The sequence below is a fragment of the Chiloscyllium punctatum genome, chromosome 49 (genome assembly GCF_047496795.1).
Source record: "Chiloscyllium punctatum isolate Juve2018m chromosome 49, sChiPun1.3, whole genome shotgun sequence".
Classification (NCBI taxonomy): domain Eukaryota; kingdom Metazoa; phylum Chordata; class Chondrichthyes; order Orectolobiformes; family Hemiscylliidae; genus Chiloscyllium; species Chiloscyllium punctatum.
The window spans coordinates 57357811-57384611 of NC_092787.1; the positions used below are offsets into that span (position 1 = coordinate 57357811).

General features: G+C 41.7%; 1 protein-coding gene across 2 annotated transcripts in view; it reads right to left on the reverse strand.

The window, feature by feature from the left end:
• The window catches only part of LOC140469210 (uncharacterized), a 380785-nt gene that overhangs the window by 236477 nt on the left and 117507 nt on the right, over nucleotides 1–26801 (reverse strand). The window contains exons 2-3 of one of the 2 annotated variants that reach the window (XM_072565525.1): nucleotides 19389–19536; nucleotides 13970–14128 (exon numbers count right to left, since the gene is read on the reverse strand). In XM_072565525.1, the coding sequence (XP_072421626.1) occupies nucleotides 13970–14128; nucleotides 19389–19536 (307 nt within the window). Of the gene's footprint in view, nucleotides 1–13969; nucleotides 14129–19388; nucleotides 19540–26801 lie in introns of both variants that reach the window. The other variant, XM_072565524.1, reaches the window with a different exon arrangement.

Consider the following 26801-nt stretch of genomic DNA (forward strand, 5'->3'; position numbering starts at 1 on the left):
AATGTTTAAAGATGTCATTAATCCTCTTTCCTGGATCACAAAATTATAGAAAATGGATGAAGACTGTCAGTGGGCTTTTTCCTTTTGATGACTTTTCTTCTCTTTGAAGTTCTGCAGGTCACTTTGACTTCAGTAATGCTGCCACACAGATTTGTAGAAATGCTTTCTTCTTATTATTACACTGATTCTGAAGATAAGCTCTTTGAAATAAAAAATCTATAGCCTTCAGGTGAATGCTTCATACAATCTTTCAAATGTTTGAACACTCCTTCTCAAGAACTGAAAAGGCATAATTGAAGCATCTTGTTAATGCAGACTCAAACCATTTCCACATCACAAAGTACAGGAATATGTACTGCTGAGAAGAGTGACCTCTTTCTGCTAAACTAGCACAGCTGGACAGCATCGGTATATTTATCAGCATGCCTTTCCCCTCTTGTCCTGATCAGCAGGAGTCATTTTATTTAATCACATAAAAACACAGTTCCATGTGACCCATTAAACTCCTCTACTGATCTTAGACTATACGGAAATACAGTATAACATTCTTAGGAACTCTGGAACCAGTCACTTCTGTTAGAGGATCCAACCTACACTAAAGCCCTTGAACTTACGGTGTGACTTTTATCTGATTAAAAGTAATCACCAAAATGATCTGCTTCTCCATTTCTTGGCATTGAAAGAAACAGATACCTTGAATTTGAGATCTCTGAGGAAGTGGTCACTGCCCAATTGAAATTTGTGTTGCAAAGGGAGACATATTGGATATAATTACACGTTATTTTCACTTCAAGGAGGAGTGAACTAACTAAGACTTAGGATTGAGATATACCATCTATGCTATGCTGAGGGGTACTTAACCTTATAAAAGTACATCGGATAGAAATACCCAACCCAAAGTTATAGGATTGGTGGTTGTAGTGATGGGGTAGGGTCAGATGGGAGTCACAGTGGGAAAAGAATCCTTGAAAATTGGGAAGAGCTTCATTGGAGCGACTCCCTGACACATACCCTACTCTGGGTTTGTGTGCCACTGGTGGGGAAAATGATAGGCTATCCGCTGAACAGAAGCGAGCAATTAACTGCATTAGTAAGGCCCCAAACAGGAGTCATTTGGCGAACTCAACAACAGCTGCCACTGCACATAGATGCTGCGAGTTTAAAAGAGACAGCTTTCCTTCACTATCCAGTGGACCATTGTAGCAGTGGCTCCATTCCATCAAAGAGGCATCTGTCACTCAGAAAGACCATCCCTGAAACATTAATAAACAAAATCATCGGGATGACATGCCTCTGATTCAAGGAAGCTGTCTGTTTGATTCTCTGAAGTATTTGTTTAAACATATCTCCTCAATAGCGCTCACTTCACTCACTAGCTCTGTCAAGGTAATAGATGTGCTGTCCCTCTGATTACAGAGTTGAGGTGACTTTTTTTTCCTCTGAGGGCTGAGATTCTTTGGAACTCTCTTTCTAAAATGGTGATGAAAGCAGAGTGCTTGAGTATTTTTATGGTAGTAGGAGACATTAGGTTAAGGATAAGAATAAGAAATGTTTGGAGGGATATGAGCCAAGCGCAAGCAGGTGGGACTAGTTTAGTTTGGGATTATGGTCAGCATGGACTGGTTGGAATGAAGAGTCAGTTTACGTACTTTATGACTCTGGCTATGAATTCTTGTGAAACAAGGCTTTGAAAGGTTATCAAGGGCAATTGGGAATGCAGATTTGTGGTTATACTCAGATCAACCATGATCTTGTTAAATATGGGAGGAGCCTTGAGAGGCTGAATGATCTTCTCCAGCTCCTCATTTACATGAATGTTCATCTGATTGGGAGGCCTGCCATCTTTAATTGACCAGTGACCTTTGAGGTGGCCATTAAAAGGGCCTTCTCTGGGGTAACTGGTGTGCTAACCTGTGGGGTAACTGGTGTGCCAGTCTCTGGGGTAACTGGTGTGCCAGTCTCTGGGGTAACTGGTGTACAAGTCTCACTGCCAACCACCCAGAAGCAAAACTTGAAAGTGACACATATTGGTTTGACTCATCTTGTATATTTCAAATTGAAGCTCCAATGTGTTCATTTTCAAGTTTTCCTGTCTTTTATTACCCTTTGGGAAGTGAGAGATCTGGAAAGTCAATGCTCATGGAAAAATCACGTTCTTCAACTCTGAGTTACTCTCTTGTATAATCCTGAGGTGAATTGGCCATGCTAAATTGCCCATAGTGTTAGGTGAAGGGATAAATGTAGGGGAATGGGTCTGGGTGGGTTGCGCTTCGGCGGGTCGGTGTGGATTTGTTGGGCTGAAGGGCCTGTTTCCACACTGTAAGTAATCTAATCTAAATTAAATTATTAATTTAAGATTTACCCCAACTGACTTAAAGCCATATGTCTATGAAGAGGGAAAGTTGTTTTAAATGGCTAACACTCAAAATAATAGACAAATGTGGATTGATAAAAATTTTAATTGTTGAAAATTTCTGGGAGCACATTTATTTAGTTTTATATATGTCTGAAAATATATATTGGTGCTCAATTCTTGCAAAGAACGATAATGCTGCTGTTCTACTTCGACCTGAAAGGTCTTGTCCCCAACAGTGTTGAATCAAGCAGGTTTAGGAATAAATGGTAGATCCAAAGATATGTGAGAAAGATGCCTGACCTCAAGAAAGCTGTGCTATGTCTCACATACTCGTTGCAATGTCAAAGTTCCGTAAGAAAACATTGTGCCAAGTGTGTGCTCGAGTTTTGTAAAGCCGAAGATCATCCTGCAAGTATTATCTCAAAGAAATAGGTATTGATTACTTAAAATGCAAAACCATCCAAAGTTTGAGATTGTTAAGAGCAGCAAGTGTACAAAAGAAATTCTTGAATATCCAAACATTTCTCATAAATCATGTCTTACACATTGTGACTTAGATGTATGCAGTTGTATGTGCGGTCTAAACTTGCAACGTCTATCAGTCTGCTGGTAAAACGAAAAATCCACGCAATAGGAAGGAGTAAAGCAGATATGAAGGTGTTGCAAGGTACTGCAAATATTTGGCATAATTTGAGGAGCCCCACTGTACCTTTCCAGGAGGGTAAAAATTGATTGAATAGAAAAGTGTTCTACTCATGTATCCCTCCCAACCAAGCAAAATCATGCTGAAAGCTTGAAATGAACTTTTGAGAACCACTATTCTAAACACATATAGCATTCAGCATGAGTTTGCTTGGTTGGGAGGGATACATGAGTAGAACACTTTTCTATTCAATGAAGGACAATTGTTCATTGTTCAAATCGACTAACAATTCTGGGCAACCCCCAGTGAAATTGGGATGATAATATGAAAAGTCTTGCATGAAGTATTTCTCCAGAATGTTTTTAAGAGTCAGATAGTTACACACATGAGGCATAAAATCTATGTGTGAGTGTGATGGGAGTGCTTTCTTCTCAATGCAGAATCTGCCTACTGTTGGCAAGAGCTTAGAGAAAATAGGAGCCCAGAGAGAACCAAAGAAAGCAGATCCCAGAGAGAGTGAAGACAAGGGAAACTAGAAGCTCAGTATAAAGAACTCAAAGTGCTTGAAGTACCACCTTACTTGAGAACCACTTATTTAGAACCTGGGTTAGAGACTGACATGGAACTTAAGATCTATGCAGTACCTTTTAACATGTGCCCTTGTCTGAGGGAGTATTTGACTCATGTTTTTGCACACTTTTGGAGGTAGGACTGTTGATGATTGGTGTCACAAACATTGTCCACAAGGGAGTTGACATATTATAGCACACTCACCATGTGCCAAATCCTAGCACAGCTACACTCTCCCTCCTTCCCAACAAAGATAGACAATGAGCCTGAGGAGAAAGCAGCACCCAGTTATTGGGGACAAGAATTGAGTGGTGCTTGCGTGTGAAGAGAAGACATTTTCGTACTTCTGTTTCAGTACTTGGGGGTATTAGCCTCTCACTATCTGCTTTTAACAAAGATATTTCTGTACAAACAGGATTGTCCACACTAGGTCCTGTGTTCATGCAAAATACCCAATAGGATTGGTAATAAGCATGGAGGATTCATCTAGTTGGAACTGTACAATTGTGGATGGGTGATTATCTCTGCTGCACATTAAAGTGTAAGGTAACTGCAGTGGGACTCTGTGGCAAAATTCCTATCCACAATGGGAAGAGTTCTCAGGCTTAAAGTGATCTCTGTTTTAGTAATCTTGGATTCTAAGCTACAACAGATGCCCTTGTCTGGTTTCAATGCATTGTGTGATGCTTTGAGTCTCTAAGATGTTTTGTAGTCCTGTCCTATTGCAGGTAATTAAACAAGTAGATCTGATACACAACAATAAAAACATGCCTTCAAGAGGCACCTCAGGAAGATGCCTTGTCTGACCCATTCAGCAAGTGACAGCGGATGTGACAACACAGTCTTTTACAAAAGGAGTAGTTCAGGCAGATGAATGTTTTCTGATCACCTGAGGTGGGATGGGTGTATCGATTTTCAGCATGCACCACTCTTTCAGCAACTATACCTTTAAAGCATTCAGTTAACTCTGAAAATGAGACTGCAGTCATTCATTTGACAGTGTTACAAATATGACAGCCTGGAAATTGACCAACAAAGGCCTGAGGGAAGTTTAAGCTTCCAGTCACTAAGCATACTTAAATGTCAGGCTGAAGTGGTTATGCGGCTTACAGATTTTTCACATTTCTCATTGACCATCTAGCCTGCCCTGATTATCTGATATTAGCCCAATTCGACCACTCACCATTGCGAGCAGCAGTTGCCACTACTGGGATATTGGAAATAGAATGGCATCCTTGGCGATGCTGCCATTTTAAAAATGCTGTTGTTATGAAGCTTAAGGTGTGTACTGTACCATTACAAGAGAGTGAATGCTGTCCTACACTGAGAGCTTATAAGAGCAGTTTCAGAGTATACTGGAAAATAGACAATGTGTACCATTTTGCTGTGAAATAGATACCTGAGTTAGTTGTTGTTTTGACAACAATTTGAAATTAACCAATCAGTTTAAATTATGGCCCCAGGATACTAAAACCCAATCGACTTTGAATTTATTGTTTTGTTCAACATCGAAACAATGAAATGATCCGATGTTGGAGATGCAAAAAAGACAGGCAGCTTGAAAATTGGACAGAGCACCTGCCATCAAGAGAGAGACCCAAGACACCAATACATTCTCTATTAAAGGTACCTTTTCATATGAAACATCTTCACAGGAACAAGATAGAAGGTGACCCAGGGAAATCTTCAGCCAGAAGAAGACATTGAAAATGACAGCCGCTGCATGGCTTTGAAATTAGGTTGATGCAATTTTAATAAGTTTTTTTATTTGAACAGTATATTGATATAGAGTTGGAGGCAGGTAATAAGCAGTTAAGAGAAAGGGGGCTTAATGTTGTGTATAGTTATGGTTTGATGTTCACTTTTACAGTTAATGAATAAATTGATGCTATTTCTTTAAATAGTGGAATTTGGGAGTTCTGTCACTCATATTTTAACAGATTACAAGGTAAGGTGAGGTTTTCTGGGTGTTTAGTTTAATTAACAAAAGGATTCACCGCTGTGTTGTAATGCTACTGTGTACCTGCTGTGGTGCTGGCATTCTGGAGCTGCCCTGTATGACTGCAAGTATTGGTCCTAGACTTGGAAGAGAAGGACAAATGGACAGCTCACTTTGTTCACAATGCCTGGAGGTCTTGGTTAATGGGTGGTACACAGGAGGGTTGCCAGAGGAGGTCACAACACCAGACCATACCAGCCTGGTCCAAGGGAACTACTCGTGTCAGTGTGCTCTCCACGATCTAATAAATACTGAAAGATTTGTGGATGCCGTAAATCTGAAACAATATTAGGAATTTGCTGGAAAAGCTCAGCAGATCTGGCAACATCTGTGAAGAGAAATCAGAGTTAACTTTTGGGTCCAGTGACTATGGTGTGGTGAACTGGCCCAACAATGCAGGAAGAAGCTCAATGATTTTCTCTGCTCCATCAGAGTAGGCACCACTATCTCTTCTCTCCTACCTTATACTCACTCTGTGTGCACGACTGCACCAAGGCTCATGCTCTAACACTCTCACTATTGCTTGCAGCACCTTTCCTCACTCGCTATCGCCCATCTTCCACATGAACTTAGTGCTCTCTATTTGCTCATTCAGAACACCTCACCACTTTTCCTCAGGCCATGCTAGCACTAACACTTGAGTCACCCACTTTCATCCCTCTCCGTTGTCCCCTTTCTGTCATGGCAGGAGATACAGAGCTGAAAGGGCCAGGAAGGGTGTGGAGTGCCTGACATTCAGCTCCTCCCTCCCTGTGAAGAGAGTTCCTTGTCCCTCACTGGAGAAGACGGAACATTGTTCATTGTTGGTTTACTCTACCATTAGCTGCGCTGTGTATTTAATTCTAGTAAGTCACAACTTTCACCCTTTGGTCATGATAGTCCCTCTTTTGTGTCCTGCAGGTTCATGCAGCAGGTCTGCAGTGGCTCTGGTCAAGAGATGCCCTTCTCTACCAGTGAGGGAGACAACATGGACACCTCAGGGGAAGGACTCACTGCATCCTCCACTAGCTCAGATACTGACCCATCATAGAGTCATACAGTCATAGAGGTGTACAGCACGGAAACAAATACTTCGGTCCAACTCATCCATGCCAACCAGATATCCTAAATTAATCTTGTCCCATTTACTAGCATTAGCCTATATCCCTCTAAATCCTTCCTATTCACATACACATCCAAATACCTTTTAAATGTTGTAATTGTACCAGCCTCCACTACTTCTTCTGGCAGCTCATTCCATACATACACCACCTTCTACATGAAAAGTTGGACCTTATGTCCCTTTTAAATTTTTACCCTCTCACTTTAAACCTATGCCCTTTAGTTCTGGACTCCCCCAACCCAGGAAAAAGACATTGTCTATTTACTCTGAGAATGTGTAGAGGGTATCAGCAGGCAGGGAAAGAGTTAAGTTCTGAGTTTTGTGAAACAGGAGGATCAGCTGAGCATGACTCACATCAGATTAGAACTTACAGTTAACACTGGGGTGCTGGAAGCAGGGGTAATGGGTTAACAAGGTGGAAAAGCAGTCATTATGTAAAGCCATTTAACAATATTGGAGGCATTCAGTATGCAAGGTCAACTAACAAGGGGAAAAGTATCCATTGTATGAATCCAATTAAGAACATTCGTTGTATAACAGTAAAGGGTTTCGTCTCTGCTATTGATACTCATGCATTGTAACAGTCACCCAATTAATATGTATGTTGCCTTATCTGGATGCTCCCCCCTGTAAAATGACTATATAGTTCATTGAGAAACTGCTGTTCCAGGGAAGACCATGAGCTCATGTCTCTGTGCACATGGGCGATTGTTCTCTCTCTCCCTCCAGGGTCCAAATAAAGATGAAAGAGATAAAGCCATATTGTGTCTCTGAGTATTTTGCTTTGATTCAGGAGTATAAATGGGATGATAACCCTATCCATGCTCCTCATGATCTTATAGGACATTAGAGTTGGGTTACAATTTACCGCCAGTCTCCACAGCAGGCCAAGGGACAAAGGGCGTGGCACTCAGAAGACTGCTGGAGACTGGGCACCTGCACATTCCCAGCTGAGCTGGTGCTCAGGAAGGAAACCAGGTAGTGCGAGGAGACACCCAGTACAAGCAGGAAACACATACATGTCCCTCAGAAGTTTCCTCTCAGGGCATTCCAGAGGTGCCTTTCACCTTCACCCTGCCTGTCCCCCTCAGTCCAAGTGTAAGGCTCTAGATGAGGAGGCTGCACCTGCCCATGGGCAGGACTCACTTGGCATGTCTGGATCTTCGAGATAAAATCACCTCTGGGTGGCCCGATCAGATCTCCCCTCCCCCCCCCCCACCGACCACCAGTTCAGCAATTGTGTCTACACCAAGACTAGATTAGATTAGATTACTTACAGTGTGGAAACAGGCCCTTCAGCCCAACAAGTCCACACCGCCCCGCCAAAGCGTAACCCACCCATACCCCTACATGTACATCTACATCTACATCTACATCTACCCCTTACCTAACACTACGGGCAATTTTTAGCATGGCCAATTCACCTGACCTGCACATCTTTGGACTGTGGGAGGAAACCGGAGCACCCGGAGGAAACCCACGCAGACACGGGGAGAACGTGCAAACTCCACACAGTCAGTCGCCTGAAGCGGGAATTGAACCCGGGTCTCCGGCGCTGTGAGGCAGCAGTGCTAACCACTGTGCCACCATGCCGCCCACAAGACATAGTGAAAGGCAGAGAAAAACGATGGCCCTCTGAGGGCACAGTGGTGGCACAGATGGTACTTAATTGTAACTAAGCGCTCACTTTTGCTCTGCTCTCACTATTACGTGTGTGCGTGTTCGTCTCTGTCTCGCTGTAAGTGCAGCACTGCAGCTGCTGAAGCTACCCATACTTATCCCAACACCGCATTCAATGGACCAAGGTACCAAGGTGTGAAGAGAGAACTTGCTCACCATGACCAGGCAATGGGTATATCACAGGTGACTGTCACTTTGATTGTACCTCATCTTCCCAAGTGTAATTGTTTTGAATGATTGGCATTAGCTGCGTTCAATCATTATCTTGTATGAAACTGTCAGGAAGGCTTAGGTCAAGGTGTTGGACTTCTCACAGGATCTAAGAGGGACAGCATTGCAGCATTTGCAGGTGTGTCTGGCTTTGTGTCTACTGGCATCACCCTTTGAAGGGTCCACTCCCTCACGGCACAGTGGCTCAGTAGTTAGTACTGCTGTCTTACTGTGCCAGGGACCTGGGTTCAATTCCAGCCAGGGCAACTGTCTGTGTGGATTTTGCTCATTCTCCCAGTGTCTGCGTGGGTCCCCTCTGGGTGCTCCGGTTTCCTCCCACAATCCAAAGACATACAGGTTAGGTGAATTGGACATGCTAATTTGACCGTAGTGTTCAGAGATGTGTAGGTTAGTCAGGGAAATGTAGAGTAATAGACTCGGGGAATGGGTTTGGGTGGGTTGCTCTTCGGAGGGGTTGTGTGGATTTGTTAGCCCAAAGGGCTTATTTCCACACTGTAGGGATTCTATGATTCTCACAGAATGAAACCCTTCCTCTGCCCACAAGTGTGCTTGCAGCCATTCATTTCCATTGCACACTTGTGACTGATAGGATGATGGTTGAAGACAGCAGTCACTCCTCAGATAGCGGCTTCCAGGCTTAATGTACTTAATGGACGGATCTCCACAGACAGGACTGTAGCCTATCCACTAGATTATTTCAGCTAGATAGCCATAGACATTGAGTGACCAGATCCCTGACTGATGTCTGTACACCTGTATTCCCTCAATTCCTCAGACTGACCCCACAGGCCCCACGAGGCTGACTGTGGCCCACTCCCCAGAATGAAAAGGTACTGACCCCCTGATCGTATCCGCCCCAACTGTCTGACTGACCAAACCCAAAGCCCTGGATTATCCTGAAGGGCTGGCCTTCACTTACTGTGCCGTGATCCTCTGACTGATTGATGCCTCCCTCAAGTTCATGGGGACTACTCCTCTTTGACTTTGCAAAATGGCCATTTGTTTGCAGCACATGCTGCATTATACATGACTGACACATGGTGCAGAGGTGTGACTGACATAGCATGGAGTATGCCCACCTCTTGACTAGCGACTGCTGACCAGCATGACAAGCTGTCTGACTTTGTATCTGCAGTGAGAGGCAGGGCATGCAACAGTTCTGTAAATGTTTAAACTCTGGCTGAAAGGGCAAAGCATAAAGCTGCAAGGCAAGGCAAGGTTTGAATGCCTGAGCATCCAAGTAGGTGCTACGTGTGTGAACATTAGGAGAGCTGGTGATGAGCCCTAGTTCATCTGTGAGCTGGCTCTCTTAAGCCATCATTGCAAAGATATGGGCCGGTGCACTCTGAAGTGCAGCATTACAGTGCAGAAGTGTGCTGTAACTGGTTTGGAAATGATGATGCAGTGAAGCTGCTATATCTCTGATACCATTGTTAATAACATGTGTCTGTGCAACTGCTGCCCATGAAGGCGTGCCCTTAGGTGCTAGTGCCAGGTGTTCAAAGTGGCAGTGGCCAAAACACACAATGACCTGGAGTTGCCAGGTACCTGCTTGGACATTCATATCTGAAATTCTTGGCACCTAGTTTCTATTTGGTGGGTAGACTGTGGTAGACTAATGAGGTGAGATTTATGGGTGATAATAAGCAATCCTCTCTGTTAATAAGCAGCCCACCATTCCCTCATCTTGAGGGAATCCCAACTTGACATCTGATGCTGTGTTGGAAAGTGTGATTTGTTCCTCCTAAAATTGAGAAAGGCCTTATTTGACTTCTTACAGGATTCCCCCAAATTTCCAATCTTAGCACCCACATTGTTCAGAGTCTTATGAATTCCAGCCATATAAATTGCAATAGCAATCTGTTTTTAAAAGATCCACCTCATAGTTTTTGCATTGGACATCAAATTAACATATTCTACACGTTATCAGCCAAGTGATGCAGCTGAAACAGTCACCTCACCTGGACTGGATCATCATTTAATAAGCATTATTCATATAATGAAGAGGGAAGGCATTTGGAGATGAATTGGAGTTGAAAGAGAGTGGCCTTATGTTTGATATCGGTTTTATATAGGGTAAGATCAGAAGCAAAAGGTTAAGGAAAATTAAAAGAAACATTTGCTAGAAACTGAACACTGGGCAGAGGAAAGCTTTGGTTTGAAGGCCAAGATTCACAACTTTAAAGTTATTACATGTACAACTCCAGAATCCAGGATGTTAGTCTTGGTGCTGGGACTGCATTATTAATAACTAACAGCCAGGCAGATGTGCAATTTTAAGTTTGTCACAAGTGTATAAAATTTCTATTTCACTAAAGGAACTGCACCAACATTGTAGACCCCAGTGGATTGGGTTTTCCATTTCTTCAGTGATCTTTAGTTCACTCAGAAATGCTGGCCAAATGGAGTATAACTCCAGGGTAAAACCATGCCTTCAGGAAAGAAGAAGAATGCATGTTTTAGAGAATGCTTGAAGAGATTTTATTGAAGGTATTTAAGGGCAGCCCTGATCTTAGCATTCATTTCTACAGCAGTTCTGATAAGTGTTATCAGTGCCCCGGTTGAAACACAATCAATGGCTTCCAGTCAGGTCATCTCTGCACCACCACCATGACTATCATCATTTCAAAAGGTTACTGAACATCTACATTCTTAAATGGAATACATATAAGTAATAGCCGTCTTGTAAACACTAGTCATGGATAATGTTTAACAGTCTAATTGAAAGAATGCAAGTTGAGACAGGACACTGGAACACTTTACGCACAAAAACGATTTGAAAAATGTCAAGCTGAGGCAAATAATGAACAAGGCGATGAGGTACATGTTAATCAGCAATGCAGTTTGACAGGTGCAATTGTATAAATGCTCGAGGAAATGAATTGTTTCAAACAATATTCTTTCAAAGGACATGACTGGATTCAATTGCAAAACTTCAGCAAAAGCAACCCCCATAGATTTAACTGTGCAATATATTTAAACTGGAATAATCAGATGATTGAAGGCTAAATCTCTCTCCAATTTAATAATGTAATTTTGGGATCTTAGTTCAATAGAAGCAGCTGAAGTTCATCCTTGGATTGAGGAGCCTGTGTGGGTTAGTGAGGTAGGGGTTGTTTCAAACCCGGATGATTGTGTGGGAGGTTGGAAGGAATGACCTCCTACAAGACTTCCCTGTGAGTTGGCCATAAATCGGACAATGAGTGCAAGACCACTCTGCTGTGCCAACTAACACCTTTTAGCGAAATTAAAACCAATAGAATTAGATGGACAATGGAAGCATGAATGAGAGATTGGCTGAGAGACAGAAAGCCAAACTCAAACTTGTGAGTGTAAGGTTTGCTCATTTTTGCTAGGAAGAGCAAGTAAAGAAATTACAATTTAAGACATATGGGAACATGTCAATCCTTATCGGTGAGAGATGAGGCAATATATAATTCAGAAGAGCTATTGTCAGCAAAAGTGTTAATATGTGGAATTCACAGTGAGACAAGAAGTGTTCCATTATATAAAGTAAGGTTGGCGTGTCCAGTGAAAAGTGGAGAAGTGGTGTAAGGAGCACAAGAGAGTTGTGATGAATGCTGGTTTTTCTGACTGGAGGATAATTTACACAGATGCTTCTCAGAGACTGGCATTAAGACCACTGCTCTTTCTGATATACATAAATAAACTGGACATGTATATACAGGGAACAATTTCAAAGTTCATAGATGAGTATTCAAGAGTAGCAAGCAAAGAAGAGGCTACAAGGAAATTAACAGACTGAAGGAACGAGCAGGCAAATCTCAACAGAGAGATATGCCGTGCTACAGTTAGTTGAAAGACAAGGCTAACAATATGATCTACAGGCAGTATGGTGGCTCAGTGGTAGCACTGCTGCCTCACAGCACCAGGAACCCAGGTTCGATACCCACCTTGGGTGACTGTCTGTGTGGAGTTTTCACATTCTCCAGATGTCTGCGTGGGTTTCTTCTGGGTGCTCCGGTTTCCTCCCACAGTTGAAAGATGTGCTGGTCAGGTGAATTGGGAATTGCCCAGGGTGTTGGGTGCATTAGTCAGGTTTAAATATAGGGTACGGGAATGGGTCTGGGTGGGTTGCTGTTCGGAAGGTCAGTGTGAACTTGTTGGGCCGAAGGGCCTGTTTCCATATTGTAGGGAATCTAATCTAAATGGGTTACAATGTGTTAGAGGATGCAGAGAAACAGAAAGGGCTATAGACACCTAACCTTATTGATAAAGTTGCATGGCAGGTTGAGAAGTGTATATAAAGGTTATAGATGCTGAGAAGTTGTACCTAGAGGCATGGGATAGAAAAGTAAGAAGCTATGCTACATTTTTATACAATCCCGGTTGGGATTCTGTGAATGTAGCATGTCAAGTTCTCTGTATCGAGGTTTAGAAAGGATGTTGATAGCTTAGAGAGGGTTCAGGCAAATTTTATTTGAATGGTATCAGAGATATGAAACCTCAGTTATCTAGAGAGACTGGTGAAGTTGGGATTCTTTCCTTAAAAGTTGGAAAGGTTAAGAGAAGATTTGATTGAGGTGTTCAAAACCACAATGGTGTTGGTAATTGTATACATTGGCAAGAATGGTAATTGAGCAGAAAAGACAGATGAAAGGTGATTGTCAAAAGGACCAGAGGTGTCAAGAGAAAGGTTTTATTTGTTAGTAGTGAGCTGTTTAGCCCCAGAGTGCACTCCTTTAAAGAGGCAGATTCAATAATAAAGTTCAAAAACAAATTGGATAAATGACCATGAAAAAAAAGAAAAATACAGGGGCATGGAGTAAAAAACAGCCAAGTGAGATCAAAAGGATAGTACAGGTATGACGAGATGAAAGGTTTCTTTCTGTGCTGTCTGCTTTTGTGGTTTTACTTCTGCTATCCCACTCACCAGGCTGCCTAATACACAGCATCAGTTTTAAGCTGGTGATCCACTACTAAAGATGTCAGTGTTTTGGTTTAACAGGAATACCTGTTGAAATTCCAAAGGATTTTGAAAGCTCAAAATCAGCATCTCCAAACCATGAGCACTTGAAGTGACTTTGTCTTCTATAGAATGTGTGTTAAGCTAAGGAGTGTATTCCATATATCAATGGGGATCCTGCGCCTGGAATTCTCAATCAAACAAACATCTACAAAATGTTTCTGCAGCTGTACAGCCTGGGGTCTGCACGTAGAGTAAATGCCCTCATTTTAAAACTAACTTGACAAAATTCTGAGATGCTTTCCTTTTAAGCTACAGCTCATTCCTAAAGACAAATAAATATGGAGTAAAAACTACAGTACTCTGCTCATATAAGAACATTTTCATTTCAAACTTTCACACACATTTGCTGTTTTATTTCTTATACGTTCCTCATACTTTGGGATTAGTGTCCAACTTACTCATAGTGGCGTCTCCTGGTGGTCACAAACACAAAAGCAGAGGGACTGAGTCTGACTTGGAGCAGGATGTGGCTTTGATAACTCAGTATGGTGAAAAGGATCGTGTCTTCTCTCATAGTGTAGCGCAGTTTGATCAGGAGGCTGAATTCATCTGCAAAACTATAAAAGTGAACAATTTCATGTGAATCCACAGAGAACACCCATGGCAGTACTAAGATATTACTTGTGCATTCTTTAACAATTCCACTGGTCATCAGCTTAGTTTGGAAATCTGTGCCACATTCTTTCTGCAACTAATTTGAGTCACATACACATTGTGTTTTTTTTTTCATTTTTGGCCCCGGGACAAACTCTATCCAACCATGAAAAGCAATGTGTGCAAGAATGTTCTAAATGTCTCCAGTGTTATAGAGTCATAGAGTCAAACAGCATAGAAACAGCCCCGTTGGTCCAGTCAGTCCATGTCAACCATAATCCCCAAACTAAACTAGCCCCACCTGCCTGTGCTTGGCCGACATTCTTCCAAACATTTCGTATCCATGTACTTTTCCAAATGTCTTTTAAATGTTGTAACTGTGCCCGTTGGTCTACTGAAATGGGGACCTCCCATACAGCTGCATTCCCCTCACATGTTAACTCCAATTCTCCTACATGAAAGAACAGCTGAACAAACTCAAAATACTAAGTTGGCACCAACATTCCCACAACTAGGATAACTTTGGATGAGAAAACAATTTTGTAACCACTTCAAAGAAATTTACTGAGAAAGTGCTGATTTTTCCAGGTCTTTTGGGTAATGGGTGAGGAGGACAAAGGTGGGAGGTTCTGGTAAGATGGTAGTCGCATGGATCAGGAGGGAAGCCCAATGTCCTCTTGCCAACAGGCCGTTTTGCTAGGGGTGAGAAAGATAGCAACATGAACAACACACATGGGAGCTTGTGCACACACTGGGAGATCAATTGAGATTCTTAAGAATTCAACATCTCCATGGGAATGTTGCCAATTTCAGGAAGGTTGGACAATATGTAGAGGGATAGGGACCAAATGCAGGGAAATGGGGCAAGTTTTAATAATGAAAACCGGCCAGCATGGGCAGGTTGGGCTGAAGGGTAAGTTTTCATGCTGTACAGCTCTATGACTATATAACTCCTGGTTCCCAGCGTGCACCCTGTGGGAGGACACTCCATCCCTCGCATTAACAGACTGTCCCTCACGGTAATGCAGTTGCTGGTAGTTCGTGACCCTTCCCACCCACTGGCCCTGCTTTCTCCTCAACATTCATGTCCAAGGGCACCCAGCTATAGTGGTGGTACTGCCCCTCCAATTAGGTTGGCAGCTCTTGGCAGTGAATAACTTGAATAGTGCTTGTTACTGGTTCCTTGACCACGTGGGTGATTTTCCTGGTGGTGGAGTAGTAATAAAGTTATTTATACTTGGTGTTTTCACCACGTACACATACAAAGGATAGGCACTGGAATATAAGGACTACTGCTCTCTGGCAGCAATGCGAGGGGGAGAAAAAAAAATGGTACCAGGAGATAGAATGTTCTCAGATCAGGCAACTGACCCTGAACTGGTTGGACCACCAGAAAAGAAAAGAAAGAAGGAAATAAAGAACAAAAATAAGCTTGAATAGTGGCCCAATGGTGACTTAATCTCTGTCTAGTCGCTAACAGGATCATCTCCCACTTTTGTCCCTGACAGTAAATTGCTGACATCAGCACTATTCAGCCTGCATCCTTATAAACAACTGACAGAAAAGGCAGCTATCCATCTTTTCAGTGTAGGAGGGAGCTAAAGAAGCCTGTCAACTTAATACGAAATGATTACATCTGAACAACCCTTCCTGTAAGTGATTAACCATGGTCTCAAAGGGGTTCAGCTATATTCATCCTACAGTTCTGGCTTTACAATTAGCAGGAAGTCAGGCAATTAAAGATGAACATGGGAATGCACAAACTCAAGTTAATCCACTGTGAAAACTAAACAATACGTTTTTAGCTAAAGCACGCAAAATGAAACTGGTTAAATTCTACCCAGACAATGACAGTCAACTAAGTTTGCAATGCCGGTCTTGCACTGTATTTGGACAATTCATACAGTGAAGCATGATGAAACTTTCTACATGTGTGGTGTTTTGACGTGTGGCTGATAGTTTGAATTAATTGACAAATGGTTGATACCAGTTGCAAAATTTGTACTTGCCCTTTAGTCTCGCCAAATAATGTAAAGGGATAGATTAATTCCTGAAAGCTTTGAGACTTGCCTAGATGGCATGCCTCTTAAATGGAGTGTAGCTCTCGTACTTGAAATTCAGAGAACAAGCTGTATTTAAGGGGCATGGATTTGACCCAGCTGAAAAGGACAGTGAAGTTGACAGATCAGTTGTACCATCTGAACGCAGCCAGCTTTGGAGGCGTGAACCTACTTCCAGCTTGGGCCTCTTTAGCATCAGTTAAGGAAGTTGCCTCATGATCATTGAATGCTAACAAACAACTTGGCAAGGGATGGTAGAGCTGGTTATTCCTGCAGGCAAAAGTGAGGACTGCAGATGCTGTTTCCTGATGAAGGGCTTTTGCCCAAAACATCGATTTTCCTACTCCTCGGATGCTGCCTGGCCTGCTGTGCTTTTCCAGCACCATTCTAATCTGGTTATTCCTGCAGCCTCGCGATCAAGCCAGTCAAAAATAAACACTACAAGAACAGGACCTGCCCGGCCAACAGCAGATAGTTTTGCAGCAGATTCAACCCGAAAGACCTTTGGAAAATGGCATCGGGACTCAAATCTGATTTCTGCCAGAGAGTAAGGGATGGGGCATGAATCACACAGCAAGAAACTGAAACTCAGCAGAATCTGAAACCAGCGCAGAGTTCAAACTGATTCTGTTTACGGTGCTTCATCTTAATGCATCTTGGAGGGAATCCAAAGGTACAGAATTTACATGTATTTGGAAAGGCAAGACTGATTAGTCAGCATGGCTTCGTGTGTGGAAAATCATATCTCATGAACTTGATTGAGATTTATGAAGAAGTAACAAAGAGAGTTGATGAGGGCAGAACGGTAGATGTGATCTATGTGGACTTCAGTGAGGCGTTCGACAAGGTTTCTCATGGGAGTGTGGTTAGCAAGGTTAGATCTCATGGAATAGAGGGTGAACTAACCATTTGGATACAGAACTAGCTGGAAGGTAGAAGACAGAGTGGTGATGGAGGGTTGCTTTTCAGACAGGAGTCCTGTGCTCCTGTCCCAAGGATTGGTGCTGGGTCCACTGCTTTTCATCACTTTATATAAATGATTTGGATGTGAACATAGGAGGAATAGTTAGTAAGTTTGCAGATGACACCAAAATTGCAGGTGTAATGGACAGCAAAGGTTACCTCAGAGTACAATGGGATCTTGATCAGATGGGACAATGGGCTGAGGAGTGGCAGATGGAGTTTAATTTAAATAGATGCGAGGTGCTGTACTTTGGAAAAGCAAGTCAGAGCAGGACTTATACACTTAATGGTAAGGTCCTGCTGAACAAAGAGACCTTGGAGTGCAGGTTCATAGTTTCTTGAAAGTGGAGTTGCAGGTAGATAGGATAGTGAAGAAGATGCTTGGTATGCTTTCCTTTATTGGTCAGACCATTGAGTACAGGAGTTTGGAGGTCACATTGCAGTACAGGACATTGGTTAGGCTACTTTTGGAATATTGCGTGCAATTCTGGCCTCCTTCCTATCAGAAGGATGTTGTGAAACTTGAAAGGTTCAGAAGAGATTTACAAGGATGTTGCCAGGGTTGGAGGATTTGAGCTATAGGGAGAGGCTGAATAGGCTGGGGCTGTTTTCCCTGGAGCGTCGGAGGCTGAGGGGTGACCTTAGAGAGGTTTATAAAATCATGAGAGGCATGGATATGGTGAATAGACAAAGTCTTTTCCCTGGAGTGGGAGACACCAGAACTAGAGGGCATAGATTATTGGCGGCACAGTGGCACAGTGGTTAGCACTGCTGCCTCACAGCGCCAGAGACCCGGGTTCAGTTCCCGCCTCAGGCGACTGACTGTGTGGAGTTTGCACATTCTCCCCGTGTCTGCGTGGGTTTCCTCCTGGTGCTCCGGTTTCCTCCCACAGTCCAAAGATGTGCAGGCCAGGTGAATTGGCCATGCTAAATTGCCCGTAGTGTTAGGTAGGGGGTAGATGTAGGGGTATGGGTGGGTTGCGCTTCGGCGGGGCGGTGTGGACTTGTTGGGCCGAAGGGCCTGTTTCCACACTGTAAGTAATCTAATCTAATAATGATAATTGCAGATTTTAGGTGAGAGAGAAATGATTTAAAAGGGAACTAAGGGGCAACTTTCTCACACAGAGGGTGGCGCGTGTATGGAGAGAGCTGCCAGGGAAAGTGGTGGAGGCTGGGACAATTACAACATTTAAAAGGCATCTGGTTGGATAAATGAATAGGAAGGGTTTAGAGGGATACGGGCTGGGTGCCGGAAAATGAGAGTCGATTAATTTAGCCTATCTGGTCAGCATGGACAAGTTGGACCAAAGGGTCTGTATCCATGCTGTGCATCTCTATGACTCTGTGACTCTAATAAAAATATCTGGGGAGGTGGAATGGGTGGGTGGGTAGAGTACATTAATTGATAGCCTATCTGGTGTAGCTTCAAAACAAATCATTATCATCTTCCCTGCAATTTGAATAGGCTTTATTGTTGGTATTTTCCTTGGGCTGTTAACCTATAGTAAGTGCTTGGCTGAGTTATGAAAGCTCCAAAACTACTCACCTCATTTTAATTGGCAATTTTAAGAGGCTATTAACGGGCTAACTCCTTTTTCATTTGGTTGTTGAATAAATGTTTGTTTGTGGTATAACAGATTGACCACTTGTGAAGGGAGTTAAAATAGGTTTCTCGAAGTAGAACATTTTTTTATTAATCAAGTGTGTACGAATGAGATCTCTCTTAGATTGTTAAAAGTTTGTTGTCTTCACATCCATGAGGTCTGCCTGTGGTGGATGTAGTGATATTGTCTATGGAGGTGACATGTGGTCATGAGGTATCTTGGGGGTATGAGGCTACATTGGGGTATCAGGTAGCACAAATGTGACATGGAGCATATGGCAAAAGTGGAAGGCTGGAGGTGAAGCTTAGAGAGTCTACAAGCCATTGAAACCCTGGCTGAAATCTCAGTCCACTAAGGTGGATTGTCTAGCCAGCCGGCCTTGGCACTCACCAGCCTTTGTGGCCACCTCCAAATTGCCTCCAGAGGCAGAAGGCTTAATATGGCCACACCTTCATTCATCCCTTTCCTGCCGTCTATACAATAAAAATCATGGCATGCAAAATTGGGCGATTTCCCAATTGGATCTTCCTATCTGCATGGTGACCACCTTGCCCATGAACCTGGAAACATGCCTTAAAATAAACACATGTCCGTACCTGCTTCCAAATACTTCTCGACTTGGTATGCTGAGGGTGGAATATTGTCCAACTTCATAGACTGTGCAATTCTCTTCATCAAGTGAAAGGGAAATGTTGGTGAGATCAAATGAAAAGGAAGCAAGCTTGTCCAGCAAGTCTACTTCATCTACTGGAAAAACAGAAAATAAGACACACTTTGTAGTGTTCAGCAATGAGATTCAATTGTATTCTCATGAAGTCTTTTAATCCAAGTGCTTTGCTTCTAACATGAGGATCAATATATATTTTGAAGATAATGCAAAGACTGTAACAACACAAATTTCTACCACGGACCATGACAAACTGTCATGTAGGAAGTATAATCGGCATATTTCAAGCATAAAGACAAACGTTGGAGATTGAGTGGTGCAGTAGCAGTTTTTGTGGCAAAGTGGATAGTGTTCCTGCCTCTGGGCTATGCGTTCTGTGTTGAAGTCAAGGAAAGTGTGTTGATAATGCAATCAAACAGTTTGAGGACCAATTTGTAAAATCCTTGGAACACGGCAGTAAGTAAGAATAAAAGTATCTTCTGGCCATCTATCTGTGGAGGGTAGCAGCAAAACACTGCAGTTTTTTTACCAAGCATAACAATGGATGGATACTGGGATCCACAATCACCAAAACCCCTTCAAGGCCTGGTACCTGAAGAGTGAGAGCATCGTTCAGAGGGTTAGAAATAATCTTTTTTACCTTAAATATTTTTGTCCCAGTCTGTTTTGAAAGTACTCAAGTCCCATTTCCCAGTGGACTGATGCTTCAACCTGTAAGTGAGATTGGGCCCTTCAACACAGCTCCCACTGATTACAGGGCCATTGTAAATAAATAGCATGAAGTTATCAATTGCAGTCTGTGCAATTGGAGAATGCAGTAATATTCTTATGTCAATGCCAAATGACATTTTGAGATAAATGTTTTATCAGGCTCAACAAAATTGCCTGTGGGATATTATTATCTAACTTTCAGAAATGACAACATAGAATTCTACTTTCTGAGGGGCCTTTGAAAGTAAATGCTTTCTTTTGAGAAGATTCAGAGTATAGATTCAATTTCAAGTGTTAAGTCCTGTCATTTGGGACAATGGAAAGAAAGATTTGCTATTAACTTCAGTATAATTTAAGAAGGACCCTCGATCCATTCTAAACACTGCGCAAATCTTTGTGACATTACACTGTGTAGGAACTCTGTACAGTTTACATTAATATTCAATGTGCACAACCATGAAAACATACTGTATAAAGTGTTCATCCCAAGCTTGAAGGGTGGAATAACCAGACTTCAACAACCGCATTCCATCTCTCTAGACATATTAGCTATTCAATTCATTCCTCATAATATTACATGTGTTTTAAAATAAAACTGAACTAATCAATCAGAGAGAATAATGTATTTTGCATCATCACGTTTTGCTTTATCTGAAAGGCGTATTTTATTAATAGTTGCTTTTAAAACAATTTGAAAAGAGCAGAGGAAACGTAATCTAGGAAAAATTCCGTTCAAAATGGGGGAGATCTACATGTCAGCACCTACAATAGCTGTTCAATTGCTGTCAAGTTCATTAAACTGTTTTTCATCCTGAGGGGAGAACAGTGACAGCTGCTGGCACCTGTCCTGAATTATGAGTGAATTATAGCAATGCAAAAAGTCATCTTGGCAGCTAAACAAATAATGTTCAGCTATTCCTCATCTCATAATTGAAGCTTGGAATAATATTTTCAGACCTTGAAATCTCAGCAGGGGGAGGAATCACTTCCTCAGGGTAGACAAATGTTAGTTCTTTCTATTCATTCAGAATTATGTTGAAAGACAAGTCAAGAAGAGAATTGTATCAATTAACAGTAAATGAAGTGCTCTCCTCACCTTCTTCCTTGTCTTGTTAAACTAAACAGTGACCTTTCAAAACCAGTTATATAACTGGTTACAGAATCTAATGGGTCAATTGCAAATCCAACCAGAATGTTATGTTCTCACTTCACACACCCGGCTGCTCACTGTTACTGAAGCTTATTAAATTATAATGGTGATTTGAATACTTTAATAAACTTTTTGATAGACTAGTTGCTTGGGATTATGCTCGAAATGTTGATTCTCCTGCTCCTCGGATGCTGCCTGACCTGCTGTGATTTTCCAGCAACGTACTCTTCAACTCTGATCTCCAGCATCCGATCAGGTACCTGGTACCCGGTAGCTTCCTGGGTAAGTCATATAATAGCATAGACGTTGCATCATTGTAGTGGTTGCACGAATATACAAACTGCATACCAGAAATAAACATGTTAGCATATGTTATGAAAGTCATTTGACCCAGCAATCTCATCATGCATGGTTCACTAGATGTGAATTACATTAAGCTGAAGACAATATCCTCCAAAGCACTCTGCTTTTTCCTGCAGAGAAAGTCCCTGAAATGTTCAACCTCAACAATCCAAGTTATTCATCTCATACATACCTTTCTTGAAATGACATTGTCTGAGTCTCACCGTCCTTCTCTTCCTACTTTGCCATTGAGCCTAAAATCATAATATTCTCTTATTTTCTAGCTGTCTATTTTCTTCACTCCTGACACTGACAATGTGGTTCTTAACTAACGTCCTAAGGCTATCTAACAGTACATTATCAAGTGAGCATTGTTGATGTGCGAGTTATTTTTTCCGTTTGCAGTATAGGTTCACAGCTAATGCCTACTCATGTATATTCCCAACAAATAATGCTGGAGAATGATTGAGAACTAATTAGAACTCTGACCAATATCTTTTTTTCTGGCTGAGAATAAGAGATGTATATATACAACATTTAGCTATCGGAGATCAATACTTGGAATTCAAGTTGCATTTAAGCAGAATTCTGTTTACATTGCTGGCTGGAAACACTGTTTTCTTATTTAGAGAATACCTCTGCCTGTACCTGATCAAATTAAAGAGGCACAAGAATATCACCTTCAGAGAGTTCCACTCTCTTTCAGTCCAGAGTCAGTCCACCTTGCCACTGAATTTTTACTCCCAGTTTAGCATTGGTTGTTATAACTGTATGATTTGGAAGTTATTATGATTTGACACTGCGTTTTTAATTTCAGCAACACAAAGCGAGTCAAGTTCTGATGACTGTTGGACAACAAGCAGGCAATTTTATTGTTAGAAATCAAATGAGCCCCAATGCTTTCAGAGAATCCTGCAGTGACCATACTGCAGCTGTTTATGTCTTTATGGATACTTTACTTTCTTAGTTCCCATGGGTGTTGGGTGTCTACACTTGCACTCTCACAGGCTGCTCTGCTTTGCCTAGTCTTCGTCTGTAGCATCCCTAGTTTGTTCTTATTCTAAGGTAAGTCTTTTCTTCTCTTCAGTACTGGCAATCATGTTACTAAATTCAGCTCTCTCATACAGAGTTCCACTCCTATTCCTCTGCATGCTTCTCCCTAGTCTGCTTTCTACTGCTCTTCTGTTATCAAAGTACTTCATTACCATCATTAGTACATTTGCATCCTATTATACTACACCCAGTTTGTTGTACTGGGCAGAAGTTGTTAGGTGTTCACAAGTGGGACAACGCTAAAAGTGGATAGACCAATTCTGTGAAGGCCCAGAAGAGTGCTGAGAATGTCAGATTGAAAATGAAGGATGAAAATGAAGATGTATTATTCACCTTGAAGGATCCCCAGTTGTCTGCAATTAGAAATGGCCATACAGTTATAGAGAAACAGACCCTTCAGTCCAACCTGTGAGAAACAAAGCTCACACACTTCAATAATTTCAGTCCGAGACAAGATCTGAATCAATAGTGTCATTTATTTTACACTTGCAAGTGGGTGTGATGTCCCGTGTCTAAGAGGCAGAAGACATACACACACTAGGTTCAATTCATACATAATATTTATATGATTTAATGTCCGTTGTTTTACATTGCTCCCTCCCCTGCTTACATCATCCACTTCCCTAAGACCGGCCTCCATTACCCCTGTTTGCCTCTTGCCTTATCCGGCCTTGTCTGTGATAAAATGCTTATTTCTGGTCTCACAAGGCTGTTTGACCTTACCCTGTTATAGGTCATTGTTAGGCATATCCCTTCTTCATCATTATCTACCCCCTTCATCTGTGCCTTTCCCGAGGCCATTCTGATCCCTATGACCCTTTTAATTGGGGTTTGTTCCTGTGTTTTCATAAAAGTAGGAAGCAGATGTTTATACCTACTGTTTGTACAGGCGTATCTAGCTTAACTTCATCCTCTCACAACATCTTATCTATTTGCCCACCGTGCCTACTATTGTTCATTGGCACATTTCATTCTGACATACAATTTTAGCTAATACAAAAACAATTCTACATTTCCTCTACATCGTTTCCATTCTTGTTGACTCAGCTCTTGACTAAAACAATTACCCACTGGTGTGAGTTCACCTCCTTTGTAAAATGGAATTGCAGAAGTAACACTAATCCACCGATATCCCACAAACCCATCCATGCTGACCAGATATCCTAAATTAGGCTAGTCCAATTTGCCAACACTTGGACTATATTCCTCTAAACCCTCCCTATACATATATCCATTCAGATGCCTTTTAGAAATTGTAATTGTACCAGCCTCCACCACTTCCTCTGGCAGCTCATTCCATACATGCACCATCATCTGCCTGAAAGAAGTTGCCCCTTCAGTTCCTTTTACATCTTTCACTTCAAACCTTTGCCCTCGAGTTTTGGACTCTCCTACTGAGGGAAAATGACCTTAGCTATTTACTCTATCCATGTCTTCCTGATTTTATAAATCTTTATAAAGTCACCCCTCAGTGACTACATTCCAGCGAAAATAGCCCCAGCCTATTCAGCCTCTCCCTACAACTCAAAATCTCCAACCCCCGTAACATCCTTGTAAATCTTTTCTGCACCCTTTCAAACTTAACATCTTTCTGAGAGCAGGGAGGCCAGAACTGAATTCAGTATTTCTAAAGCGGCCTAACCAATATCCTGTATAGCTGTGATATGACACCCTAATGCCTGTGCTCAATGTGTTGACCAATAAAGGCAAGCTTAGCAAACACTTTCTTCCCCACCCTGTCTACCTGTGACTCCACTTTCAAGGAACTGTGAAACTGCACTCCAAGATCTCTTTGTTCATCAACACTCCCCAGGACCCTGCCATTCAGAGTATAAATCCTGCCTTGATTTTCCCTAACAAAATGCAACACCTCACATTTATCAACGATGTTGAAAATAGAAAGAACAAAAGTAAATACCCAGGAGTTAATAATCGTTATGGACTGATTCTGAGAGATCTGAATGTCTAACTAAAAGAAAATGTAACATATTCCTATGAGTTGTGCTTATTCTCAATTGTTCCAAAATAGGAATGGCAGTAATTTTGATTTGTGTTTAAAAGTTGAAGTTACCCAGAAATAAAGTGCTAAGTATTTCATTACAGTAAACAGCTTAAAAATGAAATCCTGCTATGTTGCCCTTTTTGATATCAACTGGAACTTGGAATATCTTTCTAAAATAACTCAGTGTCTAAAGAGATTCTCACATGATGCAGAGTATTGATGCTGAAATCTCTAATATTAATGTACACAAACAAATAACATATAGCAACTTCAGCTCAATTCACAGTTCAGAGCATCGCTATTTATTGAAAACTGACTTGCTGAAACATGGGGGAAACTCAATCTCATTCAGAAATTCAGGCTTTAGTTCTTTTTGAAAGTGCTCATTGACACATTGCAATTAACAGGAAGAGATTACAGGCATTTTTGAGTTTATTCCAACCTGTGAATCTCTTGGTAACATGTTTTATCAGGACAGTCAGGCTAGTTAACTCTTCCGAAATACTTTCAAAGCAATTTCTAAATGAAACTTTATGTCTTCTTTCCAAAGAATACTCAGGGTAAAGAGCTCTGGATTATTTTTTTCCAAACTAATCACTTGGCTGTGATTCATGTGATTAAATGCTGTGATTGTTCACAAAGGGGATAAAGGTTTTCTGCACCTGGGGGTAATAAAGACAAATTGTACAACTGGCTGACCTGGAAAACATGAAGTTCATTTATTAATTGTGGGATACAATCCTGACCAGAGTTATTAAGAAGTCACATGGTCTGTCTTCAGGGGATTCGAGAGGACACTAGTATGTCTGGCATATTTTACGTAAAGTTACATTATTGGAGCAGCAAGGTGCAGGGCAAGTATACAAATTCACTGATATTAAGCAGCACAAACTAGTCAGCTGATTATCAGACACAAGAATGAAAATTCTCAAATCTCCCTCCGAGCCACAAATGCAGTAATCCATTACATTGAGTCACAGAGTCATAGAGATGTATAGCATGGAAACAGACCCTTCTGTCCAACTCGTCCATGCCTACCAAATATCCTAAATAAATCTAGTTCCATTTGCCAGCATCAAAGCCTTCCTATTTATGTACCCATCCAGATGCCTTTTAAATGTTGTAATTGTACCAGCCTCTACCACTTCATCTGGCAATTCATTCCATACATGCACCACCCTCTGTGTGAAAAAGTTGCCCTTACGTCCCTTTTAAATCTTTTCTCTCTCACCTTAAACCTATGCCCTCTAGTTTTGGAGTCTCCCACTCGAGGGAAAAACCTTGTCTATTCACCCTATCCATGCCCCTCATCATTTTATAAACCTCTGTAAGGTCACCTCTCAGCCTCCGAGACTCCAGGGAAAATAGCCCCACCCTAATCAGCCTGTCCCTCTGGCTCAAACCTAGGCAACATCCTTGTAAATCTTTTCTGAACCCTTCTAAGTTTCACAACTTCTTTCCTACGGCAGGGGGATCAGAATTGCATGTAATACTCCAAAAATGGCCTAACCAATGTCCTGTTTGGAAAAGTTGTTCCTAAGCAAGTAAACCTGAACAGTGAAGCTATGATCTTCAGAAAGAATATATTCAAAAAAACTAGAGTGAAGATTGAAGTGGACATTTCGAGAAATTTCTCTATTTAGGATAAATTATAACAGAAGATAGCAGATGTGATGCAGAAGTTAGAAGGGCAGAGATATAAATAATTTTGGAGATGTAGGATGTGTTAATATCAAGAAAACTCAAGCTTCTAAAAGGAAAAAAAGCCTCATAAGATGCTACGTTCAATCCACCTTCCTGTGTGCCACAAAAACCTACACAATAAATAAAGACCTGTGGAAGAAATTGAGGCCTTTGAGATGTACATGCTACATAGACCTTGGTTTTATTTTAGACTTTTGTGTTTACGTTTAATTTGTTTACCATGGACATTTTCAGAAACTTTGTACAATGTAAATCTACTGCTAATCTAACAAGGGAAAGAAGCCGTCTTATAATATTAATCATCATCTCAGAAAGAAGCCATCTTGTGCTGTCACATGCTGTGACAAACCAATAGAATGGCAGAATACAAACCATTCCTC